General features: G+C 41.9%; 1 protein-coding gene and 1 long non-coding RNA gene across 10 annotated transcripts in view; one reads left to right on the top strand and one right to left on the bottom strand.

The window, feature by feature from the left end:
* The first annotated feature begins 4,794 nt into the window (after window positions 1-4,794).
* Window positions 4,795-27,010, top strand: part of MRAP2 (melanocortin 2 receptor accessory protein 2) — a 35,202-nt gene continuing 12,986 nt past the window's right edge. For 2 of the 9 annotated variants that reach the window (XM_027644773.1, XM_027644780.1), the window contains exons 1-5: window positions 15,941-16,064; window positions 21,229-21,324; window positions 21,763-21,848; window positions 21,988-22,150; window positions 25,806-25,955. In XM_027644773.1, the coding sequence (XP_027500574.1) occupies window positions 25,829-25,955 (127 nt within the window). In that variant the 5' untranslated portion in view covers window positions 15,941-16,064; window positions 21,229-21,324; window positions 21,763-21,848; window positions 21,988-22,150; window positions 25,806-25,828. The other 7 variants (XM_027644774.1, XM_027644782.1, XM_027644777.1 and 4 more) reach the window with 7 other exon arrangements.
* Window positions 16,717-26,879, bottom strand: LOC113947825. The gene is made up of 4 exons (XR_003527882.1): window positions 26,709-26,879; window positions 19,712-19,788; window positions 17,516-17,597; window positions 16,717-17,367 (listed from the first exon to the last, which is right to left on the bottom strand). It is a non-coding gene; the product is annotated as an uncharacterized LOC113947825 (long non-coding RNA).

The raw sequence follows: 27,010 nt of genomic DNA on the forward strand, positions 1-27,010 counted from the left end.
AAGGTTCTTCCTCCATCTCAGACTTTGAGAGGTAGGACTGGTACCTTCTACAGCCAGTATGAGGCTCTGGAACTAGAAGGTCAGACAACTGATTAGGTGGCTGAAGGTCCTTCTGGGGTAGTGGGGCCTCCTAAAACAACACCACCTGTACCCCACATCAAGACCTCCTCTGTCAATAGGAAGAGAATGGTAGTTATAATAGGAGACTCCCTTCTAAGGGGAATGGAGGGCCCAATATGCAGAACAGACCCAATTCACAGGGAAGTCTGCTGTCTCCCAAGTGCTTGGGTAAGGGACATTACTGAAAAACTCTTCAGTCTAGTAAGGCCCTTTGATTAGTATCCACTATTGGTTATTCAAACTGGCACTAACAAAATAACAAAGAGAAGTCTGAGGGCAATCAAAAGAGTCTTCAGGGCCTGGAAATAATTGGTGGAGGGATCAGGAGCACAGGTAGTAATCTCCTTGATCCTTCCAGTAACAAGGAATAATATTGATAAGAATAGGCAGATCCATCAGGTCAATGATTGGCTCTGGGGTTGGTGTAATAGGAAAAATTTGGGGGTTTTTGACCATGGGATGATCTACTCAACACCTGGTCTGCTGACACCTGACAGGATGCATCTACTTCAGAGGGAGAAAAGAGTTCTAGCACAGGAGCTAGTGTGGCTTTGACAGAGCTTTAAACTAACTTGGAAGGTGGAAAGGGGCAAAACCAGGCTTGCAAGCAATGAGTGATGGGATGGTGTGCCAAAACTTGAGAAAACTCATGGGATCCCTCAATCTGCCTCAAGAGGTATTGACTACAATGTACCACACCTGAAGTGCTTCTACACCAATGCACAAAGCATGAGGAATGAACAAGAGGAGCTCGAAGTTTTGGCTCAGTCTCAGAGTTTTGACATCATTAGCATAAGTGAAACCAGGTAGAATGAGACCTGTGACTGAAGTGCCCTGTTGGATGGTTACAGGCTGTTCAGGAGGGATAAGCAGGGCAGAAGCGGTGGAGTGGTGACACTGCATGTAATAGGAGGGTTAGAATATATGGAGCTCACAGTTGGCAATGGCACAGTTGAGAGCCCTGGATAAGAGTCAAAGGGTAAACAAATAATGCAGATGTCATCATAGAGTCTGCTATAGACCTCCCAGCCAGGATGATGATGCTGATGAATTATTCTTCGAGGAACTAAGGGACACTTCCAAGTCATCTGTCCTTGTCTTTATGGGAGATTTCCACTTGCCAGAAATTAACTGGGAGCATCACACAGCTGGTACGACCTGGGCCAGAAGATTCCTAAAAAACCTGGATTACAACTTTATGGAACAGGTCCTAAGGGAGCTGACTCATAAAGATGCCCTCCTTGATCTGCTGCTTGTCAACAGAGCAGATCTCACGAGCGAAGTGGAGATTGGTGGCCGTCTTGGCCACAGTGACCATGAAGGGATCAAGTTTAAAATCTCTGCGGACAGAAGGAAAAGTTCTAGCAAAACCTCAACTCTGGAGAGCAAACCTCAAGTGAAGAGAGCAAACTTCAGGCTGCTCAGGGAATTAGTAAGTAAGGTCCCCTGGGAAAATGTTTTTGCAGGTGCTGGGATCCATCAGTGCTGGTCAATTCTCAAACATCACCTCCTAAGGGCACAGGAACAGGCAATTCCCAAATGTTAGAAGTCAAGCAGGCAAGGCCTGGAGAAGAGGAGACTGAGAGGACAACTTATTGTGGTCTAAAACTTCTTGTGAGGGGAAGAGGAGGGGCAGGCACTGATCTCTTCTCTGTGGTGACCAGTGATAGGACCCAAGGGAATGGCCTGAAGTTGAATCAGGAGAGGTTTAGGTTGGATATTAGGAAAAAGTTCTTTACCCAGAGGGTGGTTGGGCACTGGAACAGGCTCCTGAGGGAAGTGGTCACAGCACCAAGTCTGACAGAGTTCAAGAAGCATTTGGATAATATTCTCAGGCACATGGTGTGACATTTGGGAATGGTCCTGTGCAGGGCCAGGAGTTGGACTTGATGATCCTTGTGCGATCCTTTCAACCTGGTATATTCTGTGATTCTGATTCTGTGATTCCTGTTGTCATCTGGACCTGCAGGTGGCTCTTTTGATGAACATAAGCAGTAAATGTATGTCTTCTCTTTCCTCTCTTTGCATTGGGCAAAAAATATGTCTGCAATGGACAGAATTTAATAAAATAGCTATTTTGTTTCATATTTTCCTGCTTCTTCTGTAAACATAGTAGTTTATTCAAGTCTGGACTGCTGCTGAAAACAAATACTGAAACTGTTTTTTTTAATAAGAACTGCCTTGTCTGTCAAAATAATCTGTCCTGTATTGCAGAGGTATAATTACCACAGGCACCATCAGAATTGCATGATTTAAGTCCTTTATCCCATGGAAGAAAAGGAACTAATTACTAAAAGCATTCCCATCATTTAGGAAGAGCAAACTTCTTCAAAGAAATCCAGTTTTTTGGTGGTGACTTGACTCATCCCAAGGAGCATTGCAAGGCCTGTCTGTGTGAACCCCAGGGAGACACGAGCGTGGGGCCTTCGTTTTAGCTTTTGTTTGAGGTAAATGTGGGGATCCGAATGCATATGCACTATCTGCAGAAAACAGTCTCTGTGCACATTGCCTTCTAAAGCAGAGTCTCTGCTAGTGTTCTGAGAGTAAACCATGTTCTCCTGGATCATTGGTGGCCTAGGGCCAGAGCTGCCAGTAAGGAATGTTTGATCTGACAGATGGAAGATTTCTTTATGGAATATGTCCCCATCTTCCCTTCAAATCTATTCATGGATATATATCAGAAATTCTGATCTGTTCAAAGGGCCTGGAAGTCTGAGGTGAACATCTTGTGTGTCCTGCCTGCCTGGTCGTTGGCCTCAGGTCTCTGCAAGGGGTTAAATCAAAACATCTTTATTTTGCCTTCCAACTACATCTCCTGAAAAGCTGTCTTATATTTATTCCAATTAGTCTATGTGTCTCTTGGTAAGGTACTTTACGTAAGAGAGCAAATATGTCAAGACCCTGTTTACACTGCTCTTTGCTTCTGCAACCTGCAATTGAAGAGTTATTACTGACACAAAGGAGCTATCCTGTCTTTTTAAGTTGCTTTCTGAAATATCTAGTAAAACAAACTACTTGGCTGGTATTGCCATTAGTTCTGTAAAAGAAACACTGGCTTGATATTTAAATTGTTATTTTATCTGCTATGCAGCATGATACTCTTTTAAACCAGACTCTGGTAGGTTGACAGTGAAGAGTGGCATCATCAAGAAGTTTCCTTTCAGCTATCTTTTTCTGTCCTCTTTAAAAATAAGGTATTTTTTCCAAAGTGATCATTGTCCTGTAGTGTGGACTACTGATAGTGTCTTTATTGAGTCTTGCCAACCCGGAGCTAACTGTTCTGTAAGCCTCTTCCCCAATGAGCCTTCAGTGACAAGGTGAACTTTAGCTTGGTGTAGCTTTTCATCACAGTTTTCCTGGGTCTTCTGGCTATTGCTTCTGATTTCCATGTTCCCTTCTCAGCCGTAATTTTAACAATCTTCTCCAGAGTAAAAAGGGTAATTACATAACTGACCAATCTGGACAGGAGATGGGTTGTATGCAAAAAAAACCTGAACAAGTGAAAATGTGCCAGGACACACTTTTTTATCAGCTGGTTTTGACACAGAATCATAGAATGGTTTGGGTTGGAAGGAACCTTAAAGGTCATCTAGTTCCACTGCCTCTGCCAAGACTTTTTTATTGTGAGTTGTATCCTGTAGTTATTTCTGACAGCTAATACTTATAAATCTGACATTCCTTAGACATTAGGCAGTACCCAGACACTGTCCATTAACTTGGTTGATAAATGATCATATTCAGCAAGCAGAGAAGTGGGCAAATGCTGTTTGCTCTTAAATTGGATAGAAAATCTTTGTATGATTTAATAGCTGAAAAGCCCAAACTTGAGATGGGAAAATTTTAAGCTCTACAACACACCCTGTTCCTTTTTAAGTGTTATCACATCCCTAACAGCAAGGGAAAAAAAAAAAGGGCTCATCTAGAAGTAAACCTAATATTACTGTCCCCTGCTGTGAGGCTAAGATTTGAACTTAAACTCTTTCTTATGAGCAGCATAGCATGTAATTTACTTGTTATCACATGGTGTGTGATCTGAATTTTTCATTCAGCTTCTGATTATGAGAGTCTCAAAACTGGGACAACCCTCATTAAGCATTTGTCTTTTCCAGTAATTACAATTGTTGATCTGCCTTCAAACAAAAGCATTAGTGAAGAGAAAGGTGTTCTACTTTTATATGTAGTGGAGTAACAGAAAGGTGAGAGGCATGTTTCACACTCCATAACCACCCAGAAATCAAGTGTAGGGTGTTCAGCTCACTACTGCCTTGTCTCAGTTTGAAGAGACTGGAATGTTTGCTAAAGAGGATGAGTTACGAGACAGACCAAACTTCTCCTCTCAGCAATTGTAAATTCAAAAATTAAGCGGCTTTAATTGAGGAAGTGTGGAAAAAAAAGAAATAACAACCCTTTATTAAAAGATATATGTATGTTGGCAAGAACAGTAACGGAACACAAAAACAACTAAACAATAGTCCTGTACCCAGAAGTCCCCTTCAAACAAAAGAAAAGTCTGAATACTTCTCTGTCTTTAGCACAGTTCTAATCACAGTTGGCAGGGGTGCTGTTGGATCACCGGAGGTGCAGAGCCTGCAGTGCTCTGCGGTGACCTGCAGGGAGTGCTGTTGGGCTCTGGCGGTCACTGTGCGGGAAGGGGGTCTGGGGGGGGGTCTCGGATCACGGGAGAAGCCGAAAAGAAAATGGGGACCCTTACCTCAATGGAAGAAAGGGGGAAAGGAAAACAGTTCACCCCCACGAAACTCACTGTTGTCCTCAGATGATGTTGTCCCAAGACTCGTTCTTTCTTCTCCCGGTGAGCACAAAAACTCTCCGATGAGAACGCAGCGGGGCCGGGCCGGAGACAAAGACAGCCTGCCTGCAAGTCGAGGCCAGCAGTCAGGGCTGACCAGGGCGGGAAGCCAGAAAGACCAGTCTCCAGGCCTCCTCTCCAAAAGCACGCACGCCAGTCCCCCTGTCTCCGTCCCAAAGCTGACCTGTCCTGTGTGAGGGTGGCCAGCAACTCCCCCTGTTAGCTGGGCCAGCTACCAAAATCCCAAACTCCTTTTCCCCCTCACTCCAGCCTTCGATGGGCCATTATCTAGGAATGTGGCCTTGCTGGCTAGACCCTTTGTAAAGCTAATTGACTCCTTTCCCCCTTCCCTATTCGAACTCCATTCTTCCCACAACTGAGCAGGGGAAGAAAAATTCCACTCCTGAATTTATAACCTATAACATACCTATAGTCAAGGGGTAAAGGATGGGAAAGAGCATGTTTCACTTAATTGCAGACACATTTCCTGTAGGCATAGAGTCCCGTCATTTCCTCCCCTTTCCCTGTATAGAGTCTGGCTGGAATGTACTTTGTTTTCTTCATAGCAGCTCATATGATGCTTTGTTTTGGGTTGGTGATCAAAGAGTGTTGATAACACACTAATGTTTTCTCTGCTGCTGAACGGTGTCTGCACAGCATCAAGGCCTTCTTGGTTTCTCACTCTTCATATCCACCCCTGCTAGGGATTAGATTAGAGGTGAAGAGGGGACACAGCCAGGCAAATGTCCCAAACTAAGCAAAGAGATATTCCATGCCACATAAGAATTGAAACAAGTAGAAAGAACAAAGAAGCTAATAATGTTGATCCCAAGTTACAAGCCCTCCATCACTATGTGTCTGCTGCCCATACTAAGTGTATTTCAGCTAACACCAGCTGAGCTGCAAAGTACACAGAGCACTAGAGTATATCCCCAAAACTGTGTCTGCATGACCCTAAAGATTACTTGTTTGCTATGTCTCTTACTAAGGCTCATAAGCCACACTAGCATGGCTGTGAGTTTTCATCTACCAAAGGTAACTCATTCCAGACCTAACAGTACATGTTCTCTATGGCATTGGATGGAACAGTAATCATTAGCATGTATATAGCAAGCCTCTGAAGCCACCAAAGCCAATCAACTCTTACAGGATGGATCTAACCAGTGAATACACTAAGCAGCTGTCTTCAGTGAAAGTCATAGAGCTTCTGAAAAAAAACCCAAGCATGAGAATTTGAGCACATGAGCAAGAAAGAATGGTCTCAAGTACCAGATGGTTTTGGCTCATAGTTTTTCAGGTACCATCTGGTTTCAGTTCCTGGCTTAGCAATGGACTGCTTGGGCAAGACCCTTCAAATCTGTGCCTTGGCTCCACACATCTGCTCCAGTGCTGTGGCAGTGGGAAGTTGTCACAGAAAAGCTTACTGTCAAGCTTAAATAACCATACACACTGTGGCTACAAGTAATTTTCTCCCATGTTTTGAAGCTGACTTGCCCAATCTGAAGCTGAATGAAGGAGGATAGAGAGCTCTTTGTCCTTTTCCCCAGTACAATGATAAATTTTCTTCCTATGGTTTCATTTTTAAATTAAGGCAATTTTAATCCATTGCTCTTTCTCTGCACCTTTATTTCATTTTCAGCCTCTTGAAATTTTCCTTTCACCATTCTTCAAGATTTGTTATGATTTTTACTGTCTGATCAAATTAATTTAGAGCTCCTCTTATCACTTGTCTATTGTCTGACTCACTAGCTCCCTTCACTCTCCTGCTATTTTATACTTAGTAAAGATGGTATTTCCCAGCTTTAGCAATCTTTGCTCCATCTTTCTTGGCTGCTGTCCAGTATTTTGCTTATGAAGTAGTTTTCATGACATAAACTCTTCCCAGTGTTATCCATGAACTTTGGAAACCTTTGAATCAGCTTCTCAGCAAAGAAGCAGACTTCATGCCATCAGTCCCAGAATATTCACCACTTGCTAGTAGTATCATGACTAGTTCAGCCACCACATTTGTTTCTTTTCTGATATCAAATGCAAGGTCTGAAAAAACTGTTCCCAAAAATATGTATGTATCTAAAAAGAAAGGAGTATAAGAGTAAGTTCAAATCAGTTCTTGTTGCAAGAGCATTTTAGTGGAGTCTGTAACTGTCTGAATCCTTGTCAAATAGAGACATTGTCTGGAGGCATCTTCAGAACTGTGAAAAGTCTGCTTTGCAATCCAACATATGGAACTTCATCTGTATCTTCTTCCTGAAAGATATATTATTCTGCAGACTGTGTGTGAACTGCTCACTTTGCGCTATATCTATGTAGTTCCTAGCTACATGTTCACTGACAATACTGTCATGACCAAATAACTTCTGGTTGACTTAGGGAGCAGACAGAATATCTTTTTACATGCAAAAAGCATATGGACATGAATTTAACCCACCTAATCTTCTCTCCATGCATACTGCTTTTGGCTGGGATAGAGTTAATTTTCTTCATAGCAGCTCATACTTTATGTTTTGAATTTGTGACTGTTCTTGCTGAGCAGTACTTATGCAGCATCAAGATCTCTCTTCTGCTTCTCACACTGCCCCACCAGCAAGGAGGCTGGGGGTGCACACAAAGTTGGGAGGGGACAAAGCCGGGACAGCTGACCCCAACAGAACAAAGGGACATTCCTAGGCATGTGGCATCATGATCAGCATATAAAGCTGGAGGATAAAGGAAGAAGGGGGAAACGTTCAGAGTTAAGATGTTTGTCTTTCCAAGTAACCTCTATGTGTAATGGAGCCCTGCTTGCTCAGGGGTGGCAGAATATCTGCCTGCCCATGGAAGTACAGAATGAATCTTTTATTTTGCCTCACTTGTGCTGGCAACTTTTGCTTTTCCCATCACACTGCACTTATCCCATAGGTTTTCTCACCTATACCTTTTCCATTCTCTCCCCAGTCCCTCTGGGAGAGTGAGCGAGTGGATCTGTGGGACTCAGCTGCCTATCAGGGCTAACCCACAACATACTGGAGTGAAATTTCTAGTGGGCATTTGACTGTCTAAACAGAGCTTTCACTGTCCAAAGAGACCCTAAAGTGAGCTTGAGGCTATGCTTCAGACTTGGAGGGTAAAGGTCAGTGCTCTAAGGTTTGAGATAGACAGGCTTCCTGAGCCATCACACTTGGCTTGCAGGTTTGTGTGTCATCATTTAGATAATAGAAAGGATGGCCTGTCTGTCCCAAAAATCTGGGAGAGGTATTCTTAACCATGGGGCTGTATTGGTATCTCCAGCCGTATGCTCTCCCTACGTACTTTGCCTTTACACCCTTGTTTCTTCTGTAAAGATGGCAAGAAAATTAAATTCAATTATACTTTATTCCTGTATTTGTCTTGTTTTGCTTGTTGGCTTTTTTTTTTCTCCTGGAAAGTCACAGAAATATTTGAAACCAATCAGTGTAGCACAGTGACAGGAAAAATCCATCAGCAATTCACCAGAGTTTATTTTTTCACTGCTAATGATGGAGGATTTAATAATAGTCATAAGGTAAGAGTTGGGAACAGGCTTTCTAGTGCATTTTTATATATCCCCTTGGTACTGATATCTGGGATGTCTTTCCTGGACACAATATGTAATGATATTTTTCTGCTTTGGGCTTCTCAAATCTCTTTTTGGATATCTTGCTAAAACATCTGCCCTCCCCAATTTAACCACTACATGCTTCAGAACAGGGCCTCCCCCATTATTTGGAATTGTACTATGCTTCTTACAATGAAACTTCAATATCTGGAGCTACTGCCAAGGCATACATTAAAAGAAAAAAAAAAAGGAAATGAAGAACTTAAGTTCTTCCACTTCATTTGGAGTTCTTTAGCTTTCTTGCATTTCATACTTTTTTTTTTCTAATGTTAGAATCACAGAAACATAAAACAGTTTGGATTGGAAGGGATCTTTAAATGTCACCTAGTCCAATCCCCTTGCAGTGAGCAGAGACATCTTCAACTAGATCAGGTTGCTCAGAGCCCTGTCCAGTCTGACTTTGAAAGTTTACAGGGTTTTACCACTCTCATTGTAAAAAAATTCTGAATTAGACACTGTTGTACCCTACAAGCTCAGAGGACATCAGTCCCTTTGCATTATCCTAATGGACTTAAAATACGATAAGTTGCTTACCAGGATCTTGAGTTACAAGACAGATGTAGGGATATTATCAATTTTATTTTCATTCCCTCACATTTAATCCAAAAACTATTCTTCTTGAAGATAAGCAAAAGTGACATGAAGTTAATAATCAGCTCTTGCTGTAGAGAAGCATCTCAGTATTAATTGTGTCTCTCAGTAGGGAGACTTCAGGCATATCACTTCCACCCACACTGATCATAAAAACAGTACTGTGACTTGTTGCACAGTTATATCCATATCAAGCTGATGCCAATTTATGACTGTTATGTTCTTTTTAAATACTGAACTCTTATTTTGTTTTGATCTATACAGATAAGACCAGTTAGCTTCATTATGAGGTATGATTCCATAAAGCTGTCTATTACTTATATTACTGAGCTGTTTGAACTTCACTCCCTTCTGAAACACCAGCCTAGCAAGAGAACTAGCTTATCAGGCCTATTGTTACTGAAGGGTTTTTTCATATTTGATGGTTTAAACATACCTGGTGTTCTCATTTTAGGTTAGCTTTCTAAACCATATATTTAATTATAGCATGTTCTTGTAGCAATGGTGTTTGTTTTACTCTTTCTTCAGAATGGTCATGCATATGTTTGTTCAGATTACACAGAGGGCTGGTGCTTGAGCCTGGTGGCACCCACCTCTGTCCTTCTCTTTTCTGTCCCACTAAGTTCCATCTGAGAACAAGTTGCCAGTGGGGATCTCAGGAACACTGCTGACTTTGAAAACAGTGTGGCTTGTATTAGGCCTGGTAGAGTCATGGACTGAATTTTTTACCTAAGGGAGCTGAAAAGAGTTTTTTTCCCCTACTCCTTATTGAGTACGGACTTATAAATTCCATACTTCTACAGCCTCTGACACAAGAGACTTTCACTGAAGTAAGGCTGCATGCTACCTATCAAGGTCTTCAATGCTGTAGAGAAATACTTTTTCAGACTGTGAAATTGTCTTTGAACTGTTCAATGCTGCAAGTGCAAGACCCTCAGGGAAGAAAGGCCTGCAGGTTAGCAAGTTTAGCCTTTTCTATTTACTAGCAAGCCCTCTGTGATGGGATCAGCCTCATCCAAAAGAACATATAAATATATGCCTCACTTACTTGCTGGTGAAAAGTTCTGATCCCCTGTTCTTGTGCTGGCCAGTGAGATTCCTGTATTGATAATCCTTGGTCTCCATGTTCTCCACCAGCTGAGTGGAGACCTCTGAAGCACTTTAAATCTCATCATGCAGAGAAAAAACAGTGTGTGGCCTCTCTCTGGCACAGCAGGCAGCTTTTTTTTTGGAGCTACCAACCTTACAGTCATATGTCTTTCTAGAATCCACTTCTGCTTTACATGTTTCAGCCACCTTTTCTTTCAAACTACTTAATAGATTAACATATATCAAGTTAAAATCTCATTCAAATTGTACTTGGCTTTGAGGATGTAGCTTCTCCTTCAGACCAGAAGAAGGATTGGGTGCACATTAGTTTGCCTGTCTAACTATATTAGTTTCTCTTGGTTTATTTTATAAAAGACATTGTGACTCACAGCAAACAATGCAACACAGAAAGTAGTGTAATAATTTTTTATGGTGAGTTGCATAGTAGTTCAATGACAATGTTTCTCGAGAAGTGCAGCCCTGGTTGATCAAGATCTTCTCTTCAGTAGTGAACATGTGATTGTGAATCTTCTGTGGCAAACACATTTCTGGCAGAGAGCGATACCTGCTGCAGGTATCCTCCTCTACTAAGGAGGAGCCAGCAGGAAGGAAAACGCTACGAATTCTGGGATAGACAGAAGATTCACAAACTGCTCCAAGGTCCCTTAGACCAGAGAATGAATATCTGAATATGACCTCTCTCATGTCTAAGGGAATGAGCAATCATTTTCATGTTCTGCCTTTGTGGCCTTCACCTATCTGAGCATATGCCCATTCTCTCCCTGCAGGAGAGAATGCACCACTCCCAGGCTCACCTGAGCTATGACTTGAGCTACCAGAGGGAGAACACAGACTGCATAAGGTAGTAGGTCAAGTAAAGCCTATGATAACCTAAACTTCTGTGTCAATACCTGCAAGGTATACCAATATTAATATGCTTGGTAGATCATCCCTGTCTAGGGAAAAACATGAATCTGTGAAAAGAGAACAGAAGAACCACAGAGAGAGCAGCCCTTGCCAGGAAGGCTGGGGATACTTATAGTGAAAGATTTCCTTTCCTCCAGCCTCATAGCAGCCAGTTCCTTACGGGCAACTTCAGGGACAGTTGAATTTCAGTTCAAAGGTCTGTGAGCACTTGTGAGCCTGATATTTGAAGGCAGAACTGAACTTGGGGTCCCTCCTTCCCTTTAAAGAGGGTCCCACCCCCTAAGACAAAGCTGCTTTGGCTTCCACTGCAGAAGGGCTCTTTTGCGCAGCACAGCAGAATCCTTGCAGTAAAAGCACAACTCAGACTGCAAAATCAAGTAAGCATAACCTGGAAGAGCTCTTGCTTTGGGCAGTTAGACATAATCGTGATTTTCACAACTTGACATATCTTATCAGTTACAGAGGGTGAATGTGACTTTCTGGTAATGCTTTGAACTACATGCTGCAACTCTGCAAATCTCAGTGACATGGAGCACATTTCTGTTTTGTTACTTACTAATGAATGCTAGGCTTGGCAGTTGCTGCAGATCACTTTGTTGAAGTATGACAGAACCATAATCTGTAGAATGAACTAGGATATAATGCCTGTGACTCATGAGTAGTTTCATGGGAATAAAGCTCCTTCATATCCAACACAATATTTAGAAAACCATATCTGGATTCTATTGGAATTAAGTCCGCCTGTTCCTCTTTCCTTGCTTGGCTTACAAGATTGACCTGGAAACCTTTGAGGGCTTTTTTATCCCTCTCCAACTCGCAGAAACAGCAGCTGTTCCAGGAACAAGAAAGGGTGTAATGTGATGGCTGAAAAGAATTTATTCTGTGGTCAAAATACCAAGTGAAAGGGATGCTGTGCTAATGCATGAACAAAAGGACTAGATGAGAGGATCTGTGCAGGCACAACCTAGATAAGTTACCACAGCTGGGTAAAAGAGCATAAAGACTAGCAAAGGATTAATCTATTAAATTCAAGTATAGACTGCAAGTACTGGGGGCAACTTATTCTTTCTTTTCAGAAGTTGTACTTGACTGAGAAGTAACTGCAAGTGTTGGAGTACAATTGCCCAAACATTTGATTACTGATATTTGCTGGCTGTTAGAGGAAGTTGTTTGTTTTAACTCGTAACAGTAAATAGAGGGATGAGGTTATTCAAAGCCTAACAATCACTTAGTACTTTTGAGGGAATTAGGGTATATCTAACAACTATAAATAAGTTTTAACATTGAATTACAAGTTTGTCTCATAAAAATAACTGCAAGTTACATGTAATATCTGCTCCATGTTCAGATAATCACATTAAAATGCAAATAAGCTTATATCAGGTGGGGTGCTTGTTCAGTGGCAAGTCAGCATAAGCATAAACTTACTTGGCTATTTTTTTATTTTATTATTAAAAGGTACTTTAGAACATGGAGCTTGTAGAGAGGAACATGGACTCCAGGTCACACACAGAGAAAAAAGGAGTATATGCTAGAAATTATGATTCTGAATATGTTTTAAAGACAGTTTTAAATTATCAGTAAAGGACATAAATGCTGTTATGAAGGAGATATGTCAACTCTATGCCTTACTTAAAAGGAGAATATGCAGAATCAGTAGAGAGGTGATAATTACTTTTTCTGTGGCTGATGCTGGCATAATGCCCATGTTCTGATCTATCTTCACTGAAAAATTAAAATGGGTTACTAAAAGGAAAAAAGAGATGCAGTGTTCAGGACTCTGAACCTTATTCAAAGAATGCTAACTATAATTACACAGCTACCATAAGAATATACTAGGAAACAACTCACAGAAATGGTACTAAGAGCTTCAAACTCCAGAGGGAAAGGAGACAGCATTTTCAATAACTGAATGTAAGAGCACCGGAATAGAGCTCTGATAGGAGAAGGTTAATTCTCTACTGCCACTGTGGGCAAGGAGGGTCTCTCAGAAGCTATTCCACTTGCACAACATGGCATTTCCCCATAGTTTTTCTGCAACCTTAACTTAATTCTATTAAAGCTATTAATTCAATCTTAAAAATTATCACTTGTGAAAGTGATATGGCTACAAGACATGAGCACAGTGTGAGAGTAACACACTTCTTATTCATTGTCTGTAGATTTGCACAGGTGGCTTCTGTTAAAACTTCACTCTACATTCATGGATATTTTAGTCTTACCTTCTAATTTACTTTCATGTTGAAAGGTACATAAAATATGCTTTTCCCTATAATATTTCTCCTAAAACATGACAAAGAGAGGAATTCAGCAGAGTCTGAGGAAAAATCAAAATCAATTTTTGGCAACTTTGAACCCTGAATTTGTAAGTACAATTGTCTATCAACAGCACTGGCAAGATAACTTGGGCAGCCTGTTGCAGATCTGCAACCCTGAGAAGATTTTCATATGTATGAAAAAATGATAAAAATGCTGAAGTTTTTCTTCTTTATATCATTTTTATTACCGTACAAATGCAACCAAACAACTTTATTCTTGTAACATACTTATACTTGTCACAAGTGGCACAGGAAAATCCCTCTATTGCCTTCTGTTTAAAACACCAGAAATCTGGAAGAACTGCAAAGCTCTTCACTCTGTAATAATGTTCCTTTTCAAGACTGCTTTTTTTATTTGTCAATTCTAAATAAGCTACAGTGGGAAGGGTTGCTTTTTTTCTTTGTTATTGCTTTCTAGATGGCTGCTGAACCCCAGGCAGCCACTAACTACACATGAATCTAAAAATTCAGCAAGTGAGAATGAATGGCAGAATGAATTTCTGCAGAATTCGTCCTTTAATTGTAGATACTGTTTCTATCTTTGCGTCACTAAAACCAGGGCTGATGCCGCAGCTGCTGAGCCATACGAGGGCAGCTGCTGCAGATGAAGCTCCATCCTCATTCTGGTCAGCCACAACGTGAATGCCTGCACTGCCTCTCCTCTTCCCTCAGCTGAATTCCTTTGTCTTTTAAAAATTCCCACTGCTGTCTCTGTTAGGTGGAAGAGACACTAATGATGTGCATGAAGAGTCAGAAAATGAAATGACAGGAAGAATGGAAAAAAGATTGTGCAGCACCCTTATCTACACTTGGAGTTGAGCACCTGCAGTTCCACATCTCGTCAGGCAAAAACACTGTTTCTTCCACTGCAATATCAGTCATGTTGCTGTTAATGAGTAGTCATTAATTCTGCATTTTCACTAATCAGAAGTGTTAGAAACAAAATTAGGAATCTTGAGAAAATGCTACAATTCTGGTTCATTAATCTGTGGGTTTTGTTTGGATTCTTCTGCATTTGGTATAAAAGCTGTAAAATCTTAAAGGACAAAGCACAGGAGTTGTGCTAGAAGTGACGTATTGGCTTCACGAGGCTTTTTTCTTTTAAAGGGAATTTGAATGCCAGATTTTTTTAAGGCACAGAAAAATGAACAAAAGCCTGAGTCATTCTGACTTTTCAATCACAGTGGAAATAGCAGCAAATGGGATGTTCCCAACTTGCCATTGTGCTTATCCCATTCCTGTTCATAATCATGAACATGTATAAGTGTCAGTTCTATATTTTTGAGATGAAGATGACAGTATTGATATCTTTTATGACCATTGCTGGAGAGGGATAGTACTGTCCAAGATCAAAGTCCTGCCTATCAAGAAGTAGATGAAAACAGGGCTAATGAGTAAGTGCCAGAGCACTATCAAAGATCTGCTGTAACATTAGAGTGTGAGTATTGCAGCAGGCCAGTTGCTTCATTGGAAAGGTGTGTGAGACTTGTTTCCTTGCCACGGATAAAAAAATGAAGTCATATTGTTCGTTACAACACTTGATCACTATGAGGATGATCAAAAGCATGAAGATGGTGAAGGGACTGGGCAAGAGATGTATGAGAAAAGACTAAGGGAGCTGTGATTGCTTAGCTTAGAGAAAGCTCAGGGTGCTCTTATCAATAAAGAATTGATGGTGGGAGCAAAGAAGACGGGATAGGATTGTTCTTAGAGGTGTCCAGTGACAGGACAAGAAGCATTAAACAAAAATTGAAGTAAATGACGCTTCCATTGAACATGAGAAAAATTGAGGTTTTTTGCAGTGAGGGTGATCAGGATGGGTTGCCCGGAGAGGTTGTGGAGCCTCCCTCACTGGAGATGTTCAAGAACTGTCTGGACGAAGTTCTGTGACATGTGCTCTGGGATAACCCTGCTTGAGCAGGGAGGTTGGACCATGTGACCCACCTGGTCCCTTCTAACCTTACCCATTCTGTGATTCTGTGAAATGGTTCAAGAGGCCTGAACTGAATCCCGATAGATTTAGGGCACTGCCCTTCACATCCTGGCAGCCGAGACAGCACTTCTCACAAGCTCCCCTGCCCCCGACCAGGTACCACTGTCAATGGCTCCCTCTGTGCAAGCACCTCCAGTGCGGACCGGCCATTCCTCTCCTTCCAAGACTGATGTTCCCCCTTGGAATGTGTGAGCTCCTGCCAGGCAAGCGGCACGCAGGGGTCACTCCCTACTGGTGCTCTGCCTGGAGCTCGCTGCCAGCGGCCGCACCCACGTCTCCTCCTGGCACCGCCCCTGCCCGCGGGGTCGCTCCCGCCCGCACTGCCCATTGGACCAGGAGCGTCACGCGCCCGATCCATGCCGCGCGCGCGGGCCGGGAAGCCGCGGCTGCTGATGATTCACTGGCTGTGGCGGGGCGCGAGCCCGCAACATTCCGCCCGCCGGCAGCATCCCGCCGGCAGCATCCCGCCCGCAGCATCCCGCCCGGCTCCCCCGCAGCGCCGGCTTGTCTCGGGCTGGCGGGGCCAGGGAGCTCCCGGGGGGCTGCGCCTTGCGCACGGGACGAAGCGGCGTTTCGGGAGCCGGCAGCGCGGCCGTGCCCGGTGCGGTAAGCGCGGGGAGGGGACGTCGCTGCGGGGCAGGGGGTGAGGGAGCGGAGCTGGGCGGGGACGGCTCCGCCTTCCCTACTCTGTCCCTTCCTGTCCCTTTCCACCCCTTCCCGCCCCGGGGTAGGGCTCACGGTGGTGCGTGCTCCCGCCTGGGCGGCTTGGGAAGCTCCGAGCGCCCGTAGTTCAGCCTGCGGTTAACAGGTGTCTGGAGCGTTTTGGAAAAGAGACCAGTCGGCTCCCGCAAGCCTTAAGGTCTGGAGTACTGCGCTTTTATTTTAAATAACAATAATAATTTAAAAAAGGATGAGGTGGCACTGTTCGTTTGGGTGACATGGAAAATAAAGCGGCTGTAGAAACGCTTGTATTTCCTTTCTGAATTTGCAACGGAGAGATTTCTTCTGTATTCAGAAGCAAAACAGCTACAAAGCACGAGCTTGCTTGAAATGCATAGAGATTATTTTCAGTGTTCTCAAATTGTATGTTGTGTTTTGCTCTGACTGCTGAGCATTTGAATGAACTTAAAAATTGAATGTAGAACGTTTGGGGGGGGGGAGAGAAAAAAGCAAGATAAGTTTATTGTATGTTTTTCTTGTGGTGTTTTTTTCCTTCTTTTTTTTTTTTTTTTTTTTTTTTTCAGATGGCATCTCCTTCCCATTGTACTTTCAGGCTGAAGGGATGACACCTCTTCTCCATACCATACAACCTTACTTCTATTCTGTCTTGCCTTCTTCCCTTTCCCTATCTGCTCTTCCCTAGTCTTCTGTTGATTCTCATACTCCTTCCCCCCCCTCCCCCCCTTTCTTTCCTTCTCTCTTAACTGTCTCTTTTTTTAATAGTTGTCATCTCAGTGGTCTCCTACTCTGGCGAGCCCTCTCTGTTGACAGTGAGTGTTCACGGCAGTTCAGGTCCCTCTCCTGAACTGTCTGCCATTTTTTTTGCTGGAGAGGATCACCTCAGTGATGAGCTGGCAAAACTCTCTGAGCAGTCTCTGTTCTCTGACATTTGCCTTGTTCATCCTATCATACCAGCCTTGTTTGGCACTTAAAACTGGAGGGTAACTGAGAGCTGGTTTGGCACTTTTGCTGTGACAGACATAGCTGGTAGAGGGACAGGGCAGCAGTGGCAGTGCTGTCTCAAACTGTCTCGGCAAGGCTGGTTGGGCTTCACTGAAGACAGCAGGTTCTGTTTCCAGGTGTGTTTCCCAGCCCACTGCTCTGTCTTGGAGCTGCTCCTGTTTTGCTCCATTGCTCTCATTTGAGCTTTCCAGAGGCTGTATTCACAGGGATGCAATTTACGTAAGTGCTGTGGAAATAAACAGATATTTTGGTTTCTGCTTGGAGATAATCAGGCAATGGTCTCACACTCAGCTTGTTTTTGTTGTCCATTTGTGGTTTTCTATTCCGGTTCCTAATCAGAGAGTCAAGATAATTTTGACAACAGGAGTAAATACCTGGAAAGATGCCAAGGGAACTGCAGATCTCCATTGGCTGAGGACAGTGTGGCTCCATTCTTCGCAAAAATAATGAGATATTCTGTGTATCAATCACAACCAAATATGTATAAAATAAATCAAGCTATTGCAAGAAAGTAATTTTTTTTTAAGAAAATAAAATCCAGAATATGAAGATCTGGACAAAGTCATTTACTGCATATTCTTTTGCTGATCATCCATGTACACATTATGGTGGAAGAGGTTTTGAGTCAAGCACAGATGATACTCCTGCACCTTTTCAACAGTTTAAATCAAATTTCCAGTCTTTGAACCTGTAATAGCAGCTATTGCTGGTAAAAATTTATTACAAATCTTATTACAAATAGATGAAGGCTTTATTCTGCATACTCACTGCAATGGGCCATGGTTGTACTTGTTTTAGTGATGTTTCCGTGGCATCTAGTTACTTTTTTATAGCCTAGTGTAACACAGAAATGGAGCAGGGATTAAGAATGGGAACATTCAGGTGTGTGTCTGTGAGCTGTGTATTGCTGTCTGATTTACCTGGGAGGAAATCTGCATTTGAGGCACTACAACAAATTGTTGTCTTCTTAAGCGGCACTGGAGGGAAGAATTAGATTAAAGACAGGGAAAAAACCCAGTTCTTGTTCAGAAAAATCCCAAGCCAATTTGACTTAATGAACAGCTCCATTTCAGTGAGTGCTTGAAATTGTCACTGAACCAATTAAGGCAAAATTTCTGCATCGTGTTGTAGGCTAACTACAAAAGTTCAGAAAGTGCTTGTCATACAGGTGTGGAAGTTTTCAAGAAAAGCTCCATAATTTTATTTTATTAGTTCTTCAGGAAATGTAATACATAATTCAAATTGAATTACTTATTTTCAAATTTAAAAGCTTAAGTGTTATTTTGCATCAGAGAGATTACGTTTTACAGACCCTGTGTGGGTGAGAGCATCAGCTGAAGATTTTTCCACCACAGCACTGTCAGACCCCAGCTGTGAGATACCCAAGTGTGGGCGTAGCTCTGACAAATGGTCTTTTGTACCTGGGAACAGAACTATTTCTGCAGGGAGAACCAGTAAGAAGTAAATAGGTGCTATGGGACGTGTGCTGTGGCCTGTACTTCAGACCAGATGAACATTACGTGAAGATTAGAGTTTAATTTTGTAATGAGAGAGAGGAAATTGTACTCTGCTTCCACTCTGCTTGTCAGCCTCAGCGCTGCGGTGGCTTTTTCACTGATGCAAAGCTAAAACAGAGCTCTTAAATGGTGCCTGAACACACTCTTCCATTTTCTGGGCTGTGCAACCCTATGAACATCTGCTCTGCATTTAAACCTGAGCCTTGCACATTGTGGTGGGGATCCCTGTGGGGTTGGTAAGAGAGGACTGTGCAGCGGTAGCTGCTGCGGGGCACGGGACATCTGCAGGCCCAGGTAATTGGCAGGAAGGGAGCCCAGGGAATTCTAGCTGTTTATCAGTGCTGAGTTTCCCAGGAACAATCACACAAGAGTAGTTCCTTCTTTCAGCCTTGCCCCTATTAAAAATGGTCAGTTTAGTTGTGGCTATTTGAAATATTCCTGAGTACCTCCTGTTCTTGGATTCAGTCGATTTTCTGGCTACATGCAAGACTATGCTTCCAGTGTTTCTTCACGACTTGTAGTCTAGCCAGTTTGAGTAAATCTAGTCTAGTAACTTTATGCATTGAGATAAATTCTCAGTGAGACTTTTTTACTTTAAAAGTTAATTTCATCTTTTAGTTATTAAAAGTATGATAGTATTTGTTCTGTCCCTGCTATGGAGGCTGCTATTTTTTATAGGTTCTTACATGATAAAGCAAGTAGAAGTTATTTTAAAAGCAATTTGTAGGTACTCGTATTCTGATGGAGCCATTCCAGTTGACCTGCAGTGTGCTGATCAGTAAGAGTGTGGTGGGGAGATGCTTTCCTTTCTCTCTGCTCAGAATAAGGCTTCATATTGACAGACTTCAGGGTTAGCAAGGAAATCAGAAGATCACCATCTAAGCACTGAGCTTTCTGTGAGAATAAAGCTAACAGAAAGAGACATTTTAAAAAAATTAAAAAAAAAAAAGGACTACTTTGCTAAGCCAGGAAAATGAAGGAAAATAATACAGCCCAAAAGCAGAAACTTTTGGGGCAGGCCAGTTGCAAACTTGCATTACAGTTCACTCTTACCTCATCAGTGGATATGCCAGGGCTCTTTCACTTCAGGGTTTTCTATAACAAATCAGCCTGGGATCTCTGTGATATTACTGAAAGGTGAAAAATTTGTAGTGAGAAAGGTTAAAATGGGCAATATTATAAACAGCTGAGGGAAAGGCAGCCTTTCTCTTGGAAAGTGTTGAATATACTTATATATAACATTGATGTCAGCATTTGTAACAATATAGGACTGAAAAAGCCTCAGTATTTTAGTGCTCACTAATAGGGCTTCTTCCAGTCTGGTTGATCTTGAGGGAAGTTGGGTTTGCAGCTGCCATACCTGCACATCTATGAGAAGGTTGACTTTTAGTGAGGAAAGGAAAATGGGCTCAGTACTGATTGTGTAATCCTGCCCTAGATGCAGGAAATAAATGGAATTATGGCTAATCCTTTTTACTTTTAGATAATACTGTCTCTTAAGACTGTGCATGCCAGCTGTAATTTTTAAAGATTTTGGTGCTGGAGTTAAGCTAAGCTTCAATGTGTTTTGGGAGCAAGTCCCACTAGCTCTATACTAACCGTTCCATGTCCCTTTACTGTTAGTGCAGGACTGAAACTTTTTAAGAGCAAAAGGAATACAGAGCTTCTGTGATGCTATGTTAGGTATATACTTCCTTGTCTTCTCAGAAAGGCTTATGAGTGAGGTTACACAATATTTGCTTTATTTGTTTTTAGATCCATACAGTTGCCTGTGAACTCATACTATGATATTATTTCATATTAGTTTCTGCCTTAACTTCCATGTGGAAGTTGAACTGCTAAGTGGGCATTAGTGTTTACATATATTGTTATTGACTTTAGGAAAATAGTTGGCAAACTGTTTTGGTCTTTGTTAAATTTTACTTTGAAGTCATAATGTTATCACTTTTAAACTAAGTACAAACAGTAGCTATACAATTAGCATGCAAATTGTGTATAATGCTGTGGAGACTTTTTACAGCACACGTAATACAGGATATTAAGTGTTAGTACCAAGCAAGATATTAAGCATTAGTATATGGAAAGTAAGATATTTTAATAAGAATTTGTGTGTGATGCATAAATAGTTGACTGTTGGAGTCTAGTTTACATTGCACAGTTATAAGGATAATAAAATGGATGTTGTATGATGTGTAATATGGTAGTATGAAGCGCAGATGTCTGTAACTCCGTTACCTTTCTCATCCTTAGTTCCCAGGTTAAACAGTGACTAAACCAGCTTTTTTCCTTTCCATTGTTATAAAGTCCTTTTGTGATGAATCCAACATTATTCTTGTTATTTTAGTGCAATAGCCCATGCAGATAATGCTGTTTGTGAACATTGGTCATAAACATAACCACTGTCACCATTGTACTTCCTTTTCTCTCCAAGAAAAGACCTAGGTGTCCTGCACTCAGAGTTGGCATGTATGATTGATTTTAAATTGTACTGTCAGTTTCCAGATATCTTTTTTTTTTTTGGTTAAATTTCATTTCTTTTTTATAGCTTGCTTTTCTCTCTTTTATTGCAGGTAGGATTGGGTATTCCCCTGAAAAGACCACAAGTTTGATCTCAAATCATGCCCATCTAGGATCCTGAGAATTACAAAGAAGCAAGGACCATTAGGGTAAGAATTTGCTACAGACTACCTCCTTGTCTGTGGTTGGGAGTGGCACAGCTTGTTCAAAGCGATAGCCGTGTGGTAGAGTTGTAGAAAGATGGGGTCTGTATTACTTTTCAGCTGATGCAATGCAGCAGAGTAAATAAGTTTGTGTTTGTTTTTTTATTTGCTTTTTCTCTGACTTCACCTCTTAGTCTTTGGGATGGAGTAAAAAGGAATGCGGGGGTGGCTGGCTCCCTTTCCTCCCTGCAGAATATTGTTGTTGGTCTGGGGACTTAGGGGATATGGGGACAGCCTGAGTTGTTAACTTCTCATAGCCAATAACTTCTGGTTTAATTGTACTGCCCAGATGATGGAGCTGATGCATCAGGGTGTAGTGCTAAGCTTTCTCAGGCTGGGGCTTCTCACAGTTTGAATTGTTGCTACTTTTTTTCCCATGTCTAGCTCTTGGGATCTTCAGAATTTGCAAGGGGGCAACTTCTATGAAGACTATGAAGTGCTTAGATTCCATGGCAGTGAGCAGAATAGAAGTATGTAGAAAATAAATGCAGTTTTTCATTGACAATTTTTGATTGAAAAGTTGCTCGTGTCTACCATACTGGTAGTTTCTCTTGCTCAAAAAATGAACAGCTCATGACCAGTCCACATGGTTTTATTTTGTGCATGCAGGTCAGCTTCGGAGGTAGTTGTTGCTGGTTACATACAAGGCCAATTTCAGATATACGCAAAAACAGATATGCCTTTGTGGCCCCAGTGATGGTGCAAGCCATGAAGTTGTGTTGCAGATGTGATGTGTGTTCAGTTTTGCTTTTACAGTGACTCATTTTGAAAGGTAAGTGGCTGAGACCCTCATGCAATTGCATGGATGATGTCCAGATTGAAGCAAATAGTCAAACTGCACAGCATTTTATGCCCTGCTGCTGGAGTTCAAAGTTGTGGATGTTGTGCAAATATAGCCCAACAGTCAAACTAGCTCAGGACCACTGGCAGCTCTCAGGCAAGCTTGTAGACTTACAGACTTTCCCACAGGTTACAAATAAGTTTTCATGAAGGTATAATTTAACTCCAGGAGTTGCATGGGGAGTGTTGGGTATCTGTTGACATCCTTTATCTGCAGAGAGGAATCCAGTGCTCCAGAAAAAGGCCATGAGCACTTGCCCTTTTTAGTTTCCAGGATACTGATCTGCCTGAATCTCCTGGTTTGCAGCACCGAACACAGCCCTGCTTTGGGGTTTCTTGAGTAGTCAAAGTGAAGCTTTGTGTTGCTTACTTACTTGCTCCTGAAAGAAGTGAGCTGGAGTGAGGAAAGACTGTCTGCATCCATACACATCAAAATCAACAGAGGTGCTTTCATGTTTATCTTAAACAACTCCTGTGCCCCCCAGAAAAACCCTCAGCAAAGTCATTTGGAGAAGCCCTCTGTCATGCTTTAGACTGTGGGATGAATCACTGCTTTCCATGCCTGGCAGAAAGTGTGTTTTAGTGCATCTCCTGGAGGAATTCATTCCTTGCAACCCTTACCTGAAGTCCCTCTGTGACCTGCTGCAGCCTGGCAAATCCACCTGACAAGTGGCTAGCATGCCAGCTCACCCTGCTTTGCTCCTCCCCAGGAGATGCAAGGTCTAAGTGTTCACTGCTTTCACTGTGGTGCTCCTTGTACCACCATGCTAGACTGGCTTTTTAAGTAGAATGAAAGGTTGGTATTCACATGCTTCAGGCTGAGGTTTTGGAGGTATTTGGACAGACAGAGCTTACAAGTGAGCTGTAAACTGGTTTGGGACAATGCTAATGCTTAACTGTACTGGATGATTTAGAGGCATATTTTGTATGTCCCTCAAAGCACAGATTAGCCTGGGAGCTGGTGACCCAGGTTTCAGTTAGTGACTCTCCCTTTGATAGTGGCTTGTCTACAGTGAAAGTAAATCTTGAAACGCTGGCAGTCAGTGATGAAACTCTGGAGCACCCAGTCCAAACTGCATACTGAAGTGGGACAGATTCTTTGTGTTCTGGAGGTGGCTTTACTCGCCATAAACCATAATTGGGCACTAGAGACTAGACTGGGGGAGAGATTTGCATGTAGCCCAATTAATCCCATCTGCCTGCACCTGAGATGGAAGAAACAAAATTTTTCAGACTGTTCATGTGTCCTACTCTGAAATTTACTGCCTGTAGATTTCAGCTCTTTTTATGATACTAAAAGGGGGGAGGTGACTGAATATTAGTGATGCCCTATGAGGAATATATGAATGACAGACTTGTCTGGAAGGCTCTAAAAGAGAAAAGCACTCCTTAAACAGGACTGGGCTAATAAAATTTGTCAAGACATGTCATCAACAAAACATCAAGGAGAAGGGGAAGAAAAATGATGGGAACCTTGTGTAGCACCATGTAGTCTCTTGGAGTGCAGTCACAAAATGAAATACAAACTCTTGTAAGAAACAACTGACAGAGCTGAGATGGGAACAAACTAGGACAGGAATCCCATGAACTGGGTTGTCCATCATAGCCATCTTTCTTTCTCCTCTGTGCTTTGGGCTACTTATTCTTGCTGGAGGCTTTCTGGGTGGCTAGGAGGGGGGTGAGCATAAAGTGGAGAATCTTCTCTCCCTGTCCCCCAGACCTTTCCTGCTGTCAGGTTGCTTATTGTGAAAACTAAACTGGTTTGGGTTGAAAAATGATCCATTTATTGTTTTAAAGGATTTATCACTTGTAAGTCAAGTTTTGGTATGTGTTTAAGGTTATGAACATTGTAACTAGGTATGAAGTTTTACTTTTTCAGGCATAATATTTATTTAAAATTGTTTTGAGGCATTACTGCCAGCATTTGCTCATGGTAAAATAGTTGCAGAAAGAACAATTTTTTTAAATTTGAAATGCTGTTCATATTCCCTGGGTGAATGCGTTTCTCATTTTGTACCTCATTTTTGTTCTTTATGTATGGTTCTCCTAGCACTTGAAGCCTTGGTCAATCCTGCTGGGTTTTAACTGAATGCAAAATTACCCAAAGCTCAACTTGCTTTTACAAGTAGTATTTTGTAATATGTTTTAAGTTGGATGCCCTGACTCCAGCTGCTGCAGCAGACGTTTTGTGCAGAGATGTGCTCTTTTTTGATGTGCATGAAACAGTCTCATATTCTGAAAAAATTACTCTGCAAAAGGCAAGTCCCTAATACAGAGTGGTGGTAATGACAGAAATATCTATCCAGATAATTTAACGATGCTTAGGGTTGTACTGCAGTTTTTGTTAATCCATGGGGGAAATCACTCATTTTATTTTCCTTCTTCAGTGACATATTGAGCCCATTTATCAGCGTAGAGAAGGGACCTTTGGTGTCATTTGGTCCAACCTCCTACACAAAGCATGTTTGACTAGATAGGTAAATTTTAATTTGTATCTAATTTGAATTTCCTGTTTCCCAATTTTTTGTCCATTGCCTCTTGTCCTCTTACTCTGCACTTCTGAGAAGAGCCTGGCACCATCATCTCTGTACCCTCCAACTCTAACTGTAGACAGCACTAAAGTCTCCCTGGAGCCATCTCTTCTCCAGGTTGAACAAATCCTTAAGCTCTCATGCATCCTGTGCTTCAGCTCCCTAACCATCCTTGTGACCTTTCACTGGACTTGCCCCAGTGTACCTATGTCTTTCTATAATTAGGATACCAACTGGTATATGGTCTTCCCAGTGGTGAGTAGAGAAGAGTAAACACTTCTCCTGACCTGCTGGTACACTCCTGTTAATTCAGCCCAGTACACACTTGGTGGTCTTTGCCGCAAGGCACACGGCTGACTCATGTTCAGCTAGTTGTTCATTGCAGGTCCTTCTCTGCAGAGCTACTCCCAGTCAGTCAACCTCCAGCCTGCACTGCTGTGTGGGGTTATTCCCTCCTGGATGCAGGACTTTGCATTTGCAGTGATGATCCTCATGAGGTTCCTGTTGCTCCCTTTCTCCAGCTTGTCCTGGTCTCTCTAAGCAGCAGTCTGCCCTCCAGCCTCTTGACTGTCCCCCACATAATTTGTGAACTTGGTATGTCTGCTCCATTTCAGCATAGTATCAGTCCCTGAGGGGTACCACTGACAACCAGCGGCCAGCTGGGCTTTGTATGGATAACATAGTAGTAGTCTCGCTAATTCTCCACTCAGATTTCTCTGGCTGCATTCATCCTAAGATGCAGAGGTTGGTGGTGTTTATTATGTATTATTTTCAAGCTATGAAATCTGTATTCAATCAGAGGAACCTGGTTTTGATATTCTGTACACTTACACACATCTCTGTGGAGGTGAAAATAAGTTTTCTTCTTTCCAGTGAAGAGGAGATCTGTGTTAACTGTTGGTTAGCCAGCCAAGATGGGTGAAGGAATGGGAGGGGATGTGATAACCTTGTCTGGATGAGGCAGTGGCTTCTCCAATAGATAAGAAAACATTCTTTATAAAACCAAAAGATGTGGTAGAAGTATGTAGTCTCTATTAACACAGTTCGTATCCACAGATACATATTTATTGAGATGCAAGATGTCTGCCCTGAGGCTGACTTCTAATAGAACTTCCCAGCAGGCCTCGTCTAACTCTGATTACACCTGGGACTACGAGTACTATGAGTATGGACCAGTGTCATTTGAAGGCCTGAAGGCTCATAAATGTAAGTTCAGTAGAGACATATTTTATTGCAGCTGAGCTTCCTGTCTTAATGTTCCTACTCTTCATTTGTGACTGATTATTGCACAAAAATATCTCTCTCCTAATTCTTAAGATTTTCTGCAGTTAGAGGTATTACTCTATTTATTAGATTATTATAATTGTTTATTTTTCTGTGTCCTTTTGTTGACTGTTTTTCTTGTGCATGAAAGAACCAAGGCTGTGGTAGAAATTTGTCAAAACTAATACTGTCAGAAAAGTTTACAACAGCAGACACAGCCACTGCTGCTTCTGGTGACTACTCGGTATGATCTGTGTTGCTTTGCTCTTGCTCCTTTTAATGGTAAAAAGGCAGTGGTGGACAGCCTTACTGCTTTTGTTTTTCTTCATGGAAAATAAATGTAAGGCTTTTATAAGACCTAAAATAAAAGAAGAATTTTCTCCTTCTGAGCAAACTTTTATCATTTGAACTTTCCTCATGGAAGGAGTGTGCTAAATTCAGTGTTCTAATAACTGTGTTACACAGTGTTTACAGTAGAAGTAATAAGTGGACAATAGGGACCAGAGAGATGAAAAATATGGCTTGGAATTGGGAGAAAATTTAGCTAGGACAAGCTAGTAGAGCTAGACCAACATTTGTCTAAAATGTAGACAATGGCTTTGGATTTTATGATTTATTTTTTTAGAGGAGATGGTTGTGGGGGGGAAAAACAAATAAAGAGGGGGAAAAAAGTAACAGAGACCAACTCAGAATTACCTGATGGTTTGCAAGCACTTTGTCAAAGAGAAACAACCAATCTTGTTTCTTTATTTCTGATCTGGATACACTGTGAGAGGGTTTGAGCATCAGTCGTCAAAGTACTGGGAAAGGGTCTCTTCAGCGCTGGAGCACTGGTCCAGGGTGGGATACATACTTGATAAAGTTATTAATGCTAAAAAAAAAAAGAAAAAAAAAAGAAAAAACCTAGAATTGGTTTTTAGTCTGAATTGTACTTATCTTTTTTTTTCTGAAAAAAAGTCTGCTGGTTAGTGTCTGTATTTTTACAAATGAGCGGTACC

The sequence above is a fragment of the Corapipo altera genome, unplaced genomic scaffold (assembly GCF_003945725.1).
Source record: "Corapipo altera isolate COAL_440 unplaced genomic scaffold, ASM394572v1 2, whole genome shotgun sequence".
Lineage (NCBI taxonomy): Eukaryota > Metazoa > Chordata > Aves > Passeriformes > Pipridae > Corapipo > Corapipo altera.